The 17,091-nt window shown below is 51.8% G+C and overlaps 1 protein-coding gene across 6 annotated transcripts in view; it reads right to left on the minus strand.

The window, feature by feature from the left end:
* The window catches only part of PKNOX2 (PBX/knotted 1 homeobox 2), a 258,304-nt gene that overhangs the window by 17,734 nt on the left and 223,479 nt on the right, over nt 1–17,091 (minus strand). For all 6 annotated transcript variants that reach the window (XR_003791451.1, XM_029208079.1, XM_029208078.1 and 3 more), the window contains 4 exons: nt 14,330–14,518; nt 2,350–2,479; nt 1,814–1,911; nt 879–998 (listed from right to left, as the gene is read on the minus strand). Coding sequence is in view for 5 of the 6 variants with exons in the window: in XM_029208079.1 (XP_029063912.1) it covers nt 879–998; nt 1,814–1,911; nt 2,350–2,479; nt 14,330–14,518 (537 nt within the window). In the remaining variant the exon portion in view is untranslated. The remainder of the gene's footprint in view (nt 1–878; nt 999–1,813; nt 1,912–2,349; nt 2,480–14,329; nt 14,519–17,091) is intronic.

Raw genomic sequence — 17,091 nt, forward strand, 5'->3', positions numbered from 1 at the left:
CACACACACACACACACACACACACACACACACACACACACACACACTCAGCCCAGAGTCCCTGGCTTTCTTTATTGCTCCAGCCCTGAATGACACTAGCAGCTTGCTAGTGATAATAGTGTTAAAGTCACTTCTGATAGTCAAGGCCTGTCTGCTGGAACTTACACTGCACACAAACACAACTACCGTCATGGTAGGTGCACAGGGCAGGTGCTTTAGAAACATTATACTTAAATCTGAGGCTGTGTCGTCATTTTACGAAAGAGGCTATGAACGCAACTGCTCTGCGTTTCTGAGCTCGGCTGGTTACGTGAGGCCAGGATTTCTGCCTGGGTGGCTCCTCCGGGGGGTGAGCTCAGCCACGGCTCCCCAGTATGTGCCTCCTCTGGCTGTCCTGATCAGAGGGAAATGGACGCACACCCTCTGCTTCCCCCCGCACTGAGGACTCGGGAAGCAGAAGAGTCCTGATGGAGAATCAGCATTTTCTTCCACGGGAGAGGGCAGGGGTGAGCATGGCTGACCGCGGGAGGAGGTTCTGAACCAGTAAGCGCAGCCCCGGCTCCCACGGAATCTCACCCTGTCCCTGAAACCACCCTGTCCACTAGCCCAGGACTGCGTTCTCTCCAGAACGTGTCTGTCCCCATTCCCTCATCGATGTCACACTTTTTTGAGGCAGCAGCCGCAAGCACTGGAACCCCCAGGTGTAGGTCCCATTTAAGTCCCCCTCTGCCCTGGCCTCTGGAAGATGGTATCCCTATCAGAGGGCCTCTCTTTGAGGCCACGCCCTCTGCAGATCTAGGGATGATGGTCTGGTGCCCCAGGGCTTATTCATACCCCACGCTGCAACTCCACACCCCAACACACACACACACACTCACCATGAGATGCTGGAAGAGCCAAGAACGCATTATATTGGTGGCATGCTTGGGCAAGACTCCTCGTTTGTTCTTGGACTTCTTATCCTCATTTTCCAGGAGGGAGGTGAGGTCAAGGTTAACCTTCAGGGCACGTGGAGAAAAAATCAGCATCAGCAGCCTGGCGGGCCAGCGGCTAGGGACCTGTTGCCATAGAGACAGCAGCCTCTTGCTGCCAATCCCCTTTCCCAACTCATTCTGAGGGCCCGGGGGAGGTTACCTTTCCTGTCCCCCAGCGCCGGCCTCTCAGAGGATGGGAGAAGGGAAGACGGCGAAGAGGGAGGAGAAGGGGATGAGAGAGGAGACAGAGGAAACAGGGGTCATGCAAAGGGCACAGGAGAGAGAGATTGGCCGTAAACCATCCAATAGTTATTAGCATTCCTGGGGTACATTAGAGTCTGCACAGCGCTTTCCTATCCATTACCGTGGTCAGCCCTCGCATCAGCTCTGTAGGCTGGTGGGGCTAGTGTGCAGCTGGTGTCAATCCCTCGTCTATGGATAAAAACTCAGAGGCTCAGAGAGGTTAGGTGACTCATCCGAGATGGCAGAGTTAATGTCAGATCTCGGGCCTCTGACTTCAGATCTTCTCACTCCCACCCTGGCCCCCTTGTGTACGCTCTACCCCACTGAGCTACAGAGTGGCTCGGAGTGTAGACCAGGAATAGGAAGTGCAGGATCCCTCGATGTAACCCCGAGAGGCAGCAAAATCCCAGTTGATAAAACCTTTCCAACACCCACCTTCTTTTCTGTCAAGTGGGGGTAATGATACTCCTTAGAGGACTAATGAGGATGTAAGGAGTTACTGGTATAAAGTGCCTAGCAGGCAGTAAAGCGTTACGGTTGCCCTCCCCCAAACCCATGCACATACGCACACACCTACACTGCACACACACACTCACCTGTGTGTTCTGGATCTGGATGGCTCCCTGGGGGATTGCTTGGGTGACCACCTGACCCTGGGAGGTTACCATGGTAACCGGCTGGTATAAGGCTCCACCTGAGGAGACAACCACTTTTGGAGTCCCCTGCCATAGGGGTGGGTAGGAGTGAGGGCAAGCAGGGTTCCCAATGCCCTTGGCACTCACGTGTAAACACCCTCTACTCTGGAGGCATTCAGCCCCTGTGGAGGAGGGGTGGGACGGGGATGGGTCCAGAGAATAGAGTCTCTCTGTGTGTTTGGCGGAAGGGTCTCTGACGGGCTTATGAGACTTTGACCCAAATTTGTTCCAAACCACCATCATCAGGTCTTGCTAACCATCTATAAGCTTACAGAACACTTTAGTCAAGAAACGCAGCTGGAAGCCCCTCCCTCGGCAGGGGGCGCCTCTCCCATTTCCTAGGACGTTTCGTTCAGTGCCCTGCCCCCAACCCTGGAATTCCCTCAGGGCCACCCGGCCTCCTCCCAGGGGTGTTCCCCACAATCCGCTGCACACACCTGACACCACTTGTGAGTTGACAGCTGTCATGGCGATGTTGCCCTGCTGGAGCGCTGAGGCTGGGACCACAGTCCCCTGGGGGTTATTGGAGACTCCGGACATGGAACTGGGGGAATTCTGCAGGAGGTCCTGGCAGTAAGGGAGGCGTGGTTTGTGACAATGCCACTAAGAGCTTAGATGCCACAGCCCCAAATTTCTCCTCTCCCCTCCCCCTTCCTGCCTTGCCTCCTCCCTTTTCCTGCTCCTCCCAGACCCAAATCCAGAAAGCAATTCTCATGGCTCCCTAGAAAGTGTGAAGAAGGCTCAATCTGAAAAAACCCAACCAACAATAGTCATGCATTTAGCCATTCTATTCCCCTGCAAACCTGAGACATAAATTATCCCAGAAACCAGTGGTCCGCACCTTGGCTTCACTTTGCAAGTTCCGGTATCCGTACCTAGGTTCCACCCCCGGCGATTCTAATTTAATTGGTCAGGGGTGTGGCCAGGGCTTTCGGCGCGGGGATGGGGTGGGGGAGGGGCGGGTGTTGAAAGCTCCCCAGGTGATTCCAACCCCAGGCCAGGGCTTCACCTGCACATCCTTCGCACTCAATTGTCTCCAGGTGCCCCACCCCCACCCCAGGGCCTCGCTTCTCCGTACCTGTACCGCAGCACTTATTACACCAAGATCAACACAAAGTGGCCTCCGACATATTCTCTTTGTATCCTTAGCACGTAGTTTAGGGCCTGACACATCACGGCTACTAAAATATTTGCTAAATAATAAAAAAATAGCCGCCTGGCCCCTTCATAACCTGTCTTCCAGGAATCTCACGTGAGCCTCCCCTCAGCCAGCCTCGGGCACATTCCATCGGCTGCTTCCTCTCCCTCAGGCCCCCAACACAGAGCCCACCACGAAGGTCCCCTCCGCCCCACACTGTCACTGCCTGCCCGTTTCCCCCAGACAATGCAAAGCAGCTAAGAAAACCATTCCCCCACCCCCCCCCCCCCCCCCCCCCCCGGTACCCTCATCATTGCCACGTAAGAGCTGGGCTAGGATCGCTTAGACTTGATGCAGAGGGACAGCAGGGAGGCTCGGCGTGGGTCTCCAAGAAGGGCAGCAAGGCCTCCCTGCTTGGCGGCCGGGCGCTCTGCTCTGCTCGGGAGGGTTTGTGAGGAAGGAATTGGGTGTGAGAGGTCGGGGTCTCCAGGCTTCATCTGGAGAAAGCAAGGCAGGCACAAATGAGGTGTAGTGCCCAGAGCCCGAGAAGACCCACCAGGGTCGCTTAGCGCCCAGCCTCTGGTGCCCCCGACCACGGGCCCACGTGTAAAAACAGGGCTTGAACCGGGTAACCTGCCCAAAAGGCCAGCTGGAAGGAATTAGGCAGGAAAACGGCCAAGGAAATAGGGGGAAAAGGAGGCCCCTGGCTTCCTAGCTTTGGTTTTAGGACCAGAGGAGCTTGGGCCTTCGGCTGCAGGAAGGTCTAGAGTGTGGAGTGAGGAGAAACGTGTGCTTGGAGGAAACCTGGAGCCAGTGACGGCACACAGGGAGCGACAGACAAAGGAGAAGCATCAAAGGCCAGGGGACAGCTAGGGCGCATCACCTCCCAGACCCTGGCACCCGGGAAGCTGGCCAAGCCTCTCACAGAAAGAGGCAGTCGGTACTGACTTACACGTCTCATTCGATTCAGCTGCTTAACCCCCCTTGGCATCTCCTCCGAGCTGCCTTTTCTACCCTCCTGTACTGTCCGGCCCAGGGCTATAAATACACAACAGCGGGGCGGGAGCCTGGCTTCCCCTCCTCCATGCCGGGGTGGGGTGGGGGGGGGCTCCCATCTGGCTCCTGGGAGGAGGCCTCGCTCCCATACTCGGCTCACCTCTGCGGCTGTGACCTTGGGGAACGGAGGGAGCGGCTCCTGCCTCAACTTTTCCTTTCTGGGATCTGTGAGGGCCACCCCACCAGCAAGGTTTATTCTTTGAGCAGAATTCTTGGCCTTCTCATTTGTACAGCTCCGGGGTGACGCTGAGTCTGACCTGCAGAAGCCTAGAGACTGGAAGGGCCCTTACAATCTGAGTATTTCAGCTCCCTGAGGTACAAATAAGGAACGGAGGCTTAGACATCCAAGCGACTTGCCCACGGTCCCCCAGCTGGGTAGCAGCAACAGGGCTAGAACACAGTCCTCTGTCCTCCACAAACACTGGACCCACACCCTGTGCCAAGAACTGGGCTGCAAGGTGCTCCTGGAATCACAGCGGTTCAATAGCTGTTGAAGGCAAGTGAGCAGATTAAAAACAGCCCAAACCTGGAAGTACGGAGACAGCGTGGGCACCCAAGGAATGAAGGTGGATTGGGAATGAGCACCTCATGCCTCAGTCTCCTCACTTATAAGATGTGTCTGGCTCGGTGCTAACACCCAGGAATCCTCAAAGCCTGACTCTTCAGCTGTGAGTCTGCTCCAAGCTTGAGCTCCCCTCATCCCAAACTCCCAGCCAACCATTCTCCCAGGGTGTAAAGCAATACTGAGATGACGTGAGGCTGAGGCAAACGTGGAAGGTAAATTTAATGGGGGGTGGGGTATCCACTCCATGCCACTCACCCTAAAACTAATGGCAGTGACTTTTCAACAACCTCTGGTTCGCAATCACCCATGCCACAGTGCTCGTCATTGAATAAGGATATTTGGGAATTTCAAACGTAAAAAGTTGTCCCAGACTTTCTCCTCCAACCCCACCCCCTGCCCCTCGGAAAAAATATCCAGCAAGGTTAGAAAAACACAGGCAAAGCCAGTAAAATAAATATAAGATGTATGCCTTGGGTTTCAACCAACACATTTTTACTAGCAGAGGCAAAAGGGTGAGCTATCACCGGCTTATTCAAACTCTGGCTGGCTCTCAGACTTGTGGCTTGGCTAGCCTCCATGCCAGCTTCCCCAGTTTAGGTAACTAAAGGCAATTTACACGTTGGCTCAGACCCTTCTCTTTCCTACCCTCTCCTCCTACTCTGGGTCTTTGCTGGGAGGTGCTAAGAGGCCAGGTTACATTAGTAAAGGAATGGGACGGAGAACTTCATGGGTAGAGACCGTGGGCAGGGCCTGGGCTGGCCCCATCTTAGCTGGGACAAAGAGAGGAAATGAAAACTTGGCATCCCTGAGGTCTGGGGAAATGATATTCATCTCTTACATTTGTAAATATGAGCTGTTTCACAAACCTGCCTGAGAACTGGGGTGTTTTTTTGTTTTGTTTTTATTTATTATTGGCTACATCGGGTCTTAGTTGATGCATGCGGGATCTTTCGTTGCAGCGCGCGAGCTCTTCGCTGTGGTGGCTTCTCTCTAGTTGTGGAGTGCGGGCTCCAGGGCGTGTGGGCTCTGTAGTTTGTGGCACGTGGGCTCTCTAGTTGAGGCGCGTGAGCTCAATACTTATGGCGTACGGGCTTAGTTGCCCCGAGGCACGTGGGATCTTAGTTCCCTGCCCAGGGATTGAACCCGTGTCCCCTGCATTGTAAAGCGGATTCTTTACCACTGGACCACCAGGGAAGTCCCCACTGGGGTGTTTTTTAAGACACAGATTCTTAGGACCATTGAATTAGACCATCAGCAATCTGTGTTTTTTAAAAACCTCCCTCACATGGTCCCAAAGATCAGATGGGTCTGAAAACTACCTATTTATCATACACACTGAATATCAGAGAGCATTCTTTCACTGTGCTATTTCATTTTAATCTCACCACCACCTATGGGGTCAGCAGAGGAGAGATTCTTCTATTTGCCTGAAGGGGAATTGAGGTCCAGAGAATGGAAGTGACCTTCTTGAGTCACATGGCTCTGCCTCGAACCCAGGTCTTCTGGCTGCAAGTGTAGCACCGATGCTCCCATGGAGAGATGAGCTTTGGAGTGAGACAGCCAGGCTCCACGGTAAGCACAGTGTCCGGCACATTTAGGCACCCAATAAATCATTTCCCACTTCCCTTGGCTAAAGTCGCGCCACTAGGGAATGGCACAACCAGGGTTTAAAACCTGTCCTAGACACGTAGGGCCTCGTGGGTTCCTTACTTAGCAACAGCAGAGGTTCATCCGGGGCTGCACGCCTAGCAGTGGTGGTCACACCTTGACACATGCCCCTTCGTTCCTGCCTCCCTGCCTTTGGTGTTCCTGGGCCAAGGCCAAGCCCCAGAAGTCGAAGCTGCGGTCTCTGTCCCAGACAAGCTCCGAGACTTGACTTTGCAACTATCTCTGGTCACGCCTTAGTTTCCAGCCCGCTAGAACCTTGCCTCTACGGAGACAATGGGGCTGCGTCTCTGGAGACTGTGTACCGGTCTTTTCTGAAGAAGGATCTACTACAGCGGCAGTGGGAGCCCCCTGGGGAGAAGATGTTGGCTAAGCACACAGTGTTATTATCTTCTCGACAGCTTCCTCCTGGGTCTCAACAGACTCCAAACCGGGTAGATGGTGCTCTGCCTAGACCCACACAGAGCTGTTTCCTGCCAGGCTCCTTGGCCTCATGAAGAGGCTAGAAGCACATTTGGTAGTTTCAGTGACATTTCAACATCCGGAGACTCACATCCCTGCTTGAGTTGTCCAGGAACCGGGGGCTGAAAGCTGGTTATCCAGGCCAGGAATTCTTTGCCGTGATCAGGAGCATGAGAGTGGTGTCCGCAAGCCTCTGGAAACTGCCGGAAGGCTGGGAATCATGGGCACTTTCCTGGCTCTTCTGGTGGAGCCGTTCCATCGGGCTGGGGAGCATCAGTCTCTTACTTTCTAGTAGGAAATGGGCCAAAAGGCTGAAAACTTAGAGTTCCCCAGCAGTGACGTCTTTTAGGGCATGGACCAGGTGACCAAGAAGTCAGATGGAAGTCAACGAGCTGGCCTCCACAGACCTCATCCCACTGTTGCTCCTTGTGTGCTGTTTCCCAGAGACACAGAGAGGCCAAGAGCCTCTCGGGAGGGGCACAGCGAGGTAGGGGAGCAGCTTTAGGATGGCTGAGAGCTTGCACTCCTGGACGCCACCCGTGAGCCAGCTTCCAGGCCCTCGCGTCCTGGGGCCATCAGTCATTCTTTTTGAACCACAGTGGTCACTGGGTGAGCTTTACTCCACATTTCATTTTTGGAACAAAAAAAGATGACTTGTTCAAAAGGAAGCCCTTACTAAGAAAAAGTGAAAGGCTCTGCAATTACTTTTGGAAGCGGAGGGTGGAGACGGCCGGGAACAAATGAACTGGCATTGACTGTGAACTCTGACACGATGGTCTGATGTCAGCCCAGGAGGAGCTGTGTCAGCCCCTCGAGCCATCTTTCTTCACTGTTAATAGCGAAAGGGCTTATGCTGCGTGGGAAGACTTAATTTCCACTCAAGGAAGAAACTCCTGGAAGAAACCACGATGGTAAGAAGAAATGAAGGAGTGAAGGAAAGGACTGATTAGAAAAGTTTTCCTTTAAGTTATTTTGAAATAGCTGTAATTTTTATTGTACTAGGATGCCTGTGAAACAGGGGAGTGAACTGGATGACCTTGCGAAGGCCCTTCCGGTTGGGGATTTTAGAAAAACCAACGCCATTCCCTGGGATGTATTGTGAGTGGGTGGAGGGAGTGGGGGGCAGCGGGAGTGGGCGCCCCGGCTGTCTGCCATCCCCCCCCAGGCCACTAGGGGTCTCTGCTGATCCACCAGCCCAGACCATCCTCCCTAAAGCCTCCCAAGCCTCCCAGGAGGACGGGTTTGTTGCTAGCTTGCCTAGACTGGGGGTGGGGAGCTGGTCTGCTGGAGAGCTTGTCTTGACCCACCCGGGCAAGCCCTCGGCCCATCCTCTTGACTCCCTTTAAGGCTCCCTGTCAGCCTGATATGCTGGGCAGGCAGCACAAGGGTTCTCTCTCATGCGCGTGTCACCTCCCCCTGCTTGGTTGCAGGGTTTTTCAGGGAAAGAGGGGTCTTTCTTTGAATTCCCCCAAACTGCCTAGCACAGCGCTGGGTGCAGGATAGATGCTCAGTAGATGGGTGGCCTGAATGGGCTTCAGCCTGGAACGGGGTGAGCGTGTGCCTTTGGGGGGCAGGGACATTGCCACTGTCCCCAGACACCGTGTTCTTGGCCGCATCCCTCTAGTTCTGGCAGAGCCAGCGTGCTGTCTCAGGCTGGGAAAAGCTGGGTTCCCAAACCCGGGGAAGCCAATCGCATGTAAACAAGCCACCCAATCCCATTCCTGTTCCACTCCAGTCGGGAGCTTTCGTCTCAAGGGAACAGTAGCTGCTTCTGCTCTTAAGGAACATTCCCTCAGAAAGAGGGAGCCGCTCAGGCTTCTGAGCCTGGCAGGGCCGCCCCCTTGGGGTCCTGGCCCCTGAGCGGAGGCCGGGGGGCTAGGAACCCAGAAGGGACAGCCTTAACGCCCATAGAGGAGAAAGGCAGTGGAACTCCCGGAACCCAGCTTCCTGTCACTTGGGTCTGGGGGTGTCCCCTTTTCATCTCAGCAGTGACCTTGCAGGGTGGGTCACCACCCCCAGCTCGGCCACGGGGCAGAACTTCCAGGGGCTGGGCTGAGGTGCTGGCTTCCCACCCCCTTGGCCTCCAGCTAATGTTGAAAATGCAAACTCTGTGGGTCAACAGGTAAGTTTCCCCTTCCCCAGGTGAGGATGTACTGATTAGTTCCCTTCCTATTTTTCTGGAGAGTAGCACAGCTGCAGAGTTACATCTGGTTGGCTGAGCCCAGAATCTCAGAACCATGCTTACTCTGTGGCCTCTCCCTTCCCTACTTTCAATCTATTAGCAAATCCAAACTCTTGCTTCCCAGCCATTGGTTTCTTACTCGCTGGTCTCTGAATCCCTGATCTACAGCTAGATAGGGTCATGCCTCCCCACCCAGGGCCCAGGACGCTTGGTTCTCCTTCCTACGTGTCACAGAAGAAGTCAAAGGATCTAGTAAATGAAAATAGACTCATCCCTGACTCTGCGGCTTAGTAGGTGTGTGACCTTGAACCAGCGGCTTAACTGCTCTGAGTTTCCCTTTCCTTGGGTGTAAAATGGAGAAAATAATGTGCACCTTGCAGGCTGGCTGTGAGGCATAAGCAAGATAATCTATGTCAAGCACCTGGTACACAGAGTGCTTGGGACCAGGGAGCTTAATAAACGTGGACGTTCTCCCCTTTCTCTGCCAGTTCTTCCCTGAGCAGCTCAAAAGGTGGCCAGTCGGCTCATTTGTCTCCAACGCGTCTCTAATCCTTACCCCATTGCCTACATTCTCCACTGCCTTTAAAGTCTTTGGCAATTGGCTGTGGTGATCAGACTCAAAGCATAACATCCCACAAATTTGGCTGCAAGATACTCCATCATTACATTCGCAGTTAGAGATTGTGTCACAGTGGTTTTCATGCCCTTGGAACCCAGCAAGCTCAGTAGGTGCTTGAACAGATGCATGTGGCGTGAGTGAGTGATGTTTCCCCCATACCCCGGCCCCTTCTCTGCAGGGACTGTGAAAGGCTCTCTCTGTTCCTTACCGTCTCCAGACTTCTCTCTATCCTGGGAACATTCACACTGAGAGCTCCCAGGTAGTCTGCTAACCGCCCTCCACTCCCTCAAGCTTGCCTGAAATGCCCCCTCCTCTAGGAAGTCCGCCCAAGGCCAGTGAATCTACAGCTTCTCCAGTCACAATAGGATTTGAAAGTCCTCCTGCTGGCCTATCTGATCCTTACAGAGGTTTGCTCATCCTGTCTCTGGGCAGGAACAGACCCTGGCCATGAGGGCATGTAGGCTGGGGACTGGGCTTTCCCCGGGGAGGAAGAAGGATGCTGAGTGGTGACTGGGCAACCTCAGGCCATACACATGCTTTGCTCAATCCAGACCCCTTCCGGCAGCTGCCTTCCTGCCCTTCCTCAGGGTCCCCTTGCCCCTGAGCACTCTGTGCTCACATAATTTATCTAGATCCTTGGGTGTGACTCAAGCTCCCTCCCACTGAGATTGGGTACTCATCATGGACAATTCCCTGTGTTCTCCCAGGGTGCATACAGTAAGCTTCCCCTAAATGCTCGGCAAATGAATGAGAACTGTGGCTCCGCCTGATTTGCACTGGAACAGAGCTGAGGTTTAATCTCCACGGGGAAAGAGGGATGGATTTCAGGTCAAACTAATGCTTGAGGGGGGCAGGCATGAGGGTCTCTCCAATGGAATGGTTTATTTGGTGCCATCAAGGAAGGGCTTCTTCACTGAGGATCTGCCCCCACAGGAAGCCTGGGTTCTGCCGAGTAAGAATCCTGGGTGTCATTAGGTGCAGGCAGGGCAGGGTGGCCTCCTCCAGAGGGGAAAGGACAGGCTGTGGCCCAAGTCCTTGGAAACCCCGGTTTAGCTTTCCTGCTTGCTGAAAGCAGTCTCCCCCGCTCCAAACCCCCTTCCATCCCCTAGGAGAAAGCTCACACATAGAAACGGAAGGCCAAGCCGAGAGTATGCCCCGACCTCACAGAGCTGGATGGGGACACAGTATGGCATCTGAGAGAGGGGGACCAATTTGAATAAAAAAACATCTCCCACTCTGCAACACAAGGCTGAGTGATCAGCACACAGGCAAAACCATGAGCCAGCAGTTTGCAACAAAGCTGGCAGGCGGCTGGAATGTTGATCCTGAGGATCGTGTTCCAGAGGGGAGACACCCCTCCCCAGGCCAGGCTGGCGCTCGGCGCGGCTATTTCAGGCTGGGGGGATTAAGGTCGCACCATGACGAATGTGTGCACAGACACACACACACACGCACACGCACACACACACGCTCCTCCTCTCTCCTCTGCCGAGCTGGCTCCCACGGCCGGGCCCCAGTCAGGCCTGCCTCCTGCACTGAGTCTCTTGGCCCCGAGGGTCTCTCCTTCCTGGGAAGGCCCAGGCCAGCCCGTGCCCACCTTGGCGAGGCAGAGATGGGAGCCTGACCTGGGGATGTGGACGGGGCAGCGTGGGGCACATCCTGCTCACCTCCCGGACACACACCTGGGACGCTGCACTGACCCCCCACCCCCTCCCCCTCCCCCCACGACTGCCGCCATCTCTCTTTCCAACTCCTTTCTGCCTCTGCCTGTCTTCAGCCTCACTCTCCTCTTCCTTGGTCTGTGTCTCTTTGTCTTTGTTGTTCTTTTCCTCTAGTTCTTCAGCCTCTCCGTACCTCCCTCGCAAACGTGACCATTGATATTTGTCTTTCTTTCCCTTTGTCTTTCTCCCTACTTCTCCTTTCCTCCTTTGCCTTCCTGTTGCCTCCCTTGATTTCTCTCTATATTTCTCATCATATTACTTCTTTCAACAGATATTTACTGGCTGCCTATCATTCACCAGGAGAGGAAAACGTGAAGTCACATGGGATATTTACCATATAAATGGCCCACTGTGCCCAGGAGTTAGTTGAGAGGAAGAAAAGCCCATGCTTTGGGGTGGGGTGTCAGGGAGGCCTCCATGGAGAGAGCAGCCTTATTATTGCCGTTGGGGAAGAGGCTGGGTTTGGTCCTGCAGAGATGTGCCGTCATCACCCAAACATACAGGCGTGGAAAAATAGTGACCTACGAGGGCATCAAATGTCAAGTGAAAGGATGTGAAAACTCTGGGGGGCAATTGGGGTTTTCAAGCAGGAGAATGGCTTGAATAGAGCTTCAGAAGATAAAGTAGCAGCAGAAGGCTGAGGTGTGCATATGTGAATGTGCGTGTGTGTGTGTGTGTGTGTATGTATGTGTGTGTGTGTGTGTATGTGTGTGTATGTGTGTGTATGCGTGTGGGGGGGGCGGGGGGAGGGCTTCGAGGTAGCCAGAGAAGACAGAAGAGCAGGTTAGGAAGCTATGACAGCAGCTCGTGTGTAATTACCTTATTTACCCAGTGAAGCCTGAACAAGTAGGTGGGGCCAGTGAGAGGAAATGAAGGGACAAATCTGAGAAGCAGCAAATGGGACCACCTCGCTAAGTGTCTTCTCCTCTCTTTCTTGGTGTCTTTGTTTTTGTCTGATTGTCTGAGCTCCTCTTTCTAAGCGGATCAGACGTCTCTCTGCAGTGGTCAGCCCAGGGCCAGCTTCACTGTCAGGCACAGATGTGAGGCTTACAGTGACAGGGATCAAAGTTCCTTCCTCTTTCCTCTAAGCTCAGAGGCACTGAATGCAGGGATTCCCCAGGAGGACTGATTTTTGCAGATAGCATCTCCCAGGCCTGGCTCACCCAGAGCCCACGTTATCCTTCTCTGCTAACCCACGTCTCCAGTGACCCTGCTTTCTGCACACAAAGTTGTCGGCCCGGGGACCCCAAGCCTGAGGGGGCCACTGTGGCTGCAAAGCCCTCTGGCCCTCCCTTCTTCTCCCACTGCCCTGGTTACACCCCCGATGCCAGAGCTCGAGCTGGGGTTGGAGGGCCCAGGAGGGGAAACCCAGTGCCTCTCCAAGGACCTGATTATTTCCAAAGACTTGTGCTAATTTTCTGATATGATCCTTACATCTCTGTGAGGCACTAAATCCTCATTACTTTTCCTGACCGATGCATTCTAATTAGATCAACACTTAAAACAAATTCACAATAGCCACAGGATGGCTTTCCATCTCATTAACTCCTCACTTATTATTTTCATGAAAATTACTGATAAAAATGTGCATCTCCATTTGGTGAGGCCTCACAGCCTCCTTGGCTCCTATCTTGCATCTCTCCCATCACCGGGGCTGCGCAGCATCGCCATGGTAACCCACAATAATAGAAACTAATAAATTACAAACGAGATGCTCGTTGAGCAATTATTGTCCTCTTTTATGCAAGTTTCTTGCTAATTTTGATCATAAGGGAAAGTACAATAAGACTCTGAAGGAATGAGTCTATTTCAAGAGAATATTAGCAAGCAGAAGCCTGGGCGGCTGAGTTTAGATCTGTAATAAAGTGATTTGGTGATTTCAAGCAATGGGAAGAGGAAATAAACTTCCGGCCTCGTGTCCCATACAGTACTCACTATCGAGTCCCACAGAGACCCCACTGGGGTGGGTTCGATGTGATTCCTGCTATCAAAATGTACAAGGCATGGCTGGCCTTCTAGGGGTCACCATGTCCTTTCCCCTGCCTCCACCAACCTAGAGAGATAGATTATACGTCTCGATCCTTAAAACTTAAGGATAAAAATGGCACCACATTTCTTTGGCATTCTTTCCAGCACCTCTCACCAAGCATTCTTAGAAGGTTTACTGGTATCCCCAAGCCTGACTGTCTCGTGGGCAGAGGCTAGTTCAAACCTCCTGGGGGACCCTCCATGTGTCTGTCCTGGACTCAAGAGCTCAGTGGGAGAAGAAGAAAGTGGTGAGTCTAGGGCTTAACATAGACACCAGTGAGTTGGGAAGGTATCACCAGGAAGTTTTCTTAGTTCATAGGTTTGGGGAAAATATTCTGTCCTGGAGAGAGAGCCCGTTCTCTGCCATTTCCACAGTTCCCAGTTCCCAGGATGAAGGTGGCTGGTGAATCTTGTGAGGGGTGACTTTAGGTGACTTACACAGTGGCCCTGGACCACAGGGAGACAGATGTGCCAGGGCAGGGTGAGCAACTAGAGAATGATCGGGGAAAAGCTGTTGTCTCCTATTAGGTGGGCAGGATTCAGGGAAGGCCCACTTTCCCCACACTCTCCTTCCCAAAACACAGAGAGCTCATCGAGCTCCAGCCCCCTTGAGAAGCCTGCGAGGCTGGGATGTCTGGGTCCACTCCCAGCTCCGTCCCCGCCTCATCCTCCTGCAAAGCTCTCCATCTCCTTAACTCTCGTGCTCATTTTTTGGGATATCTTGGACCAGGAAGCCAGGAATCCCTTTGGACATTGTCCCTCTCAGATCTGGTCATCTTCTAGGGAATACTGATACCCTGGTATGCTGAGCTCTGGGTGAAAAAGGGGCTGAGCTACCTGCAAATAGCAGGAGGAGTGGATCAGAGGTGAAAGGATACAGTCAGTCTAAACCATTTTCCTAGGTCTCCACGGGACCTTCAGACATTCTGACACCTCGCTTAGGAGCCTGGCTAGGAGACAGGACCCAGCCCTGTGTGTTACCTGTGAGTGAAGGTTTATGGAGGGCTGGTTGGGGGAGTAGGGCCCCCCGAGGTCATTCCTGAGCAGGTTATCACTGTGCATCTTGGTTTTGAGGCAGGTGATGTAACGGTTACAAAAGTCCTTGCAGAGTTCATTGACTTTCTCCAGCTCCAGCAGGTGGATTCTCAGGACCTGGATTGCCTTCACCATCTGTGGAGGGGGAGGAGAGGTGAGCCCAGGTGTCTGGATCCCAGTCCCCTCACTGCCTTGCCCGCCCCCCCCCCAAACAAGCCCCAAGCACACGGACAGAGAGGAGCCCATGCTCGCCCTAGGGACGTACGCTTTCCACCCGCAGGATTTAAATTCTCCTTGTGGGTAGCTGCCGATGGCTTCCTTGCTTTGAGTTCACTGTTATCACAGCTGTTCTTGAGGCAGGTGTGGTATTCTGAGAACAGCACTGTGCTTAGAGGTTAGAAGGCCAGGTCTCAAGCCCCCTGCCTGCCATTTACAGTCTGTGTGGCCTTGGCCAAGTGCTTAAGCTCTCTGCGCCTCATTGTCTGACAAATGGGGACCATTACGCACTCCCTGACAACCTTACAGTTTTGTGGAGAGGAGCACCTGAGGGAAGGCGTGAGCTGCAAAGTGTGAGGCCTTGAACAGGCACGAGGAAGACCGAGATCAGAGCTCCTTGCAAGAGCCCCAAGAGGTCAGGGACTGGCTACTCTTAAACACGTATTCTGAGTACCTCATGTGATGCCAGTCACCCAGCAGACACCCCATCAATGCATGTTGACCGACTGCATCGTCCAGCATGACTTAGCTGGGTGCTGGGACACCCAACTGTCCGCGGTGGCCTTTTGCGTACCCTTTGGTACGTGTGTCTACCGCCTCTTCAAGTGGACGTTCCTAACCTTTTCAAGGCAAGAAGCCATTTCTCAATCGAGGCTTTTCCCTTTATCGTTGTTATTATTATAAAAAGAAGGTGCTATGGCAGGTATGGAAAACAGAGGATGAAAAAGACTGCCCTTGATCTAATCACCCTAAAAAGAATGACGATTTCTTTGTTCTTTTTCACATGCATGTATTTCAACACAGCTTCAATCACCTTGTATGTACAATTTTGCTTCCTGTTTTTCCCTTTAGTTTACCAAATGTATTTTTCTAAGTGGCAGGAATGTTTCCTCTAGTCTCCCTTCTAGACTGCAAGCTTCTAGAAGAGAGGGGTGGTGGCTAATTTGCTCACCCCATTATCCTCGTTACTAACACAAGTGGATACTGAGTAAATATTTGTTGAATGGGTGAAAGTTATTGAGTAAATACATTTTAATTACTGCATATCATTCCATGTGTGTGCCACACTTAGCCAATTCCTTATGGTTGGGCATTCAGGTAAATTCCAATTTTTAAATTTTATTAAAAAACATGTTACAGTGACTTATCTTCCAATCTTATAGCTTATTCGTGTTTCTGCATTATTTCCTTAGGACAAGGTCCCGGAAGTGACAGAAAAAAAGCTATGGACATACTTTTGGCTCATGATAAATATGGCCAAATTCCTTTTCACAAAAGGTGTTGGAGCAATTGGATATCCACAAGCAAAACAGTGAACCTTGATTTAAATCTCACGCTTTATACAAAAATTAACTCAAATGGATCAAAGACTGAAATGTAAGACATACAAACTATAAAATTTTTAGAAAAAAACAACAACCAGGAGAAAATCATCAGGACCTAGGGCTACGCAAAGAGGTCTTAGACTTAACACCAAAAACATGACCCAGAAAAGGAAAACTTGATGAATTGGACCTCATCAAAATGTAAAATGTATGCTCTTCAAAAGACCCTGTGAAGAAGATGAAAAGATAAACTACAGACTGGGAGAAAATATCTGTAAACCACAAATCTGACAAAGGACTTATGTCTAGAATATCTAAAGAGCTCTCAAAACTAGCCAGTGAAATAACAAGCAATCCAATTAGAACTTGGGCAAAAGACAACATCAGACATTTCACTGAAGAGTATATATATACATGGCAAATAAGCACATGAAAAGATGTTCAATGTCATTAGCCATCAGGGAAATGCAAATTAAAACCACAATGAGATATCACTATACACCTATCAGAACGGTTAACATTAAAAATAGAGGTAACACCAGATGCTGGCAAGGAATTAGAAATGGGACCACTCATATGTTGCTGGTGGGTATGAAAAATGGTCCAGCCACTCTGAAAACCAGCAGGACAGTTTCTTATGAAACAATACACCAGCCAGCTCAGCAACTCCAACTCTTGGGCATTTATCCCAGAAAAATAAAAACATCTGCTCACCCAAAACCTGTATGTGAATATTCCAAACAACCTTATCCTAATAGCCCCAAACTGGAAACAACCAAAATACACGTCAACAGGTGAATGGATAAAGAAACTGTGGTACACCCACATCACGAAGTAGTACTAGGCAATGACAAGGAACAAACTACTGATACACTCAACTACTTGGATGGATTTAAAGGGAATTATGCTGAGCAGAAAAGAAAAAGCCAGTCTCAGAAGGTTACATACCGTATGATGCCATTTTATATAACATTCTTGAAATGACTAAATTTTAGAGACGGAGAACAGATTGGTGTTTGCCAAGGGATGTGGTGGGGGAGAGAGGGAGGAACTGCCCTGTATCTTGACTACCATAGTGTTTCCATGAATCTACACATATGATAAGATGGCACAGAAGTACACACACACACACACACACACACACACACACACACACACACACACACA

Source organism: Monodon monoceros, unplaced genomic scaffold, assembly GCF_005190385.1.
Source record: "Monodon monoceros isolate NGI ecotype Baffin Bay Population unplaced genomic scaffold, NGI_Narwhal_1 Super_Scaffold_7, whole genome shotgun sequence".
Taxonomy (NCBI): Eukaryota; Metazoa; Chordata; class Mammalia; order Artiodactyla; family Monodontidae; genus Monodon; species Monodon monoceros.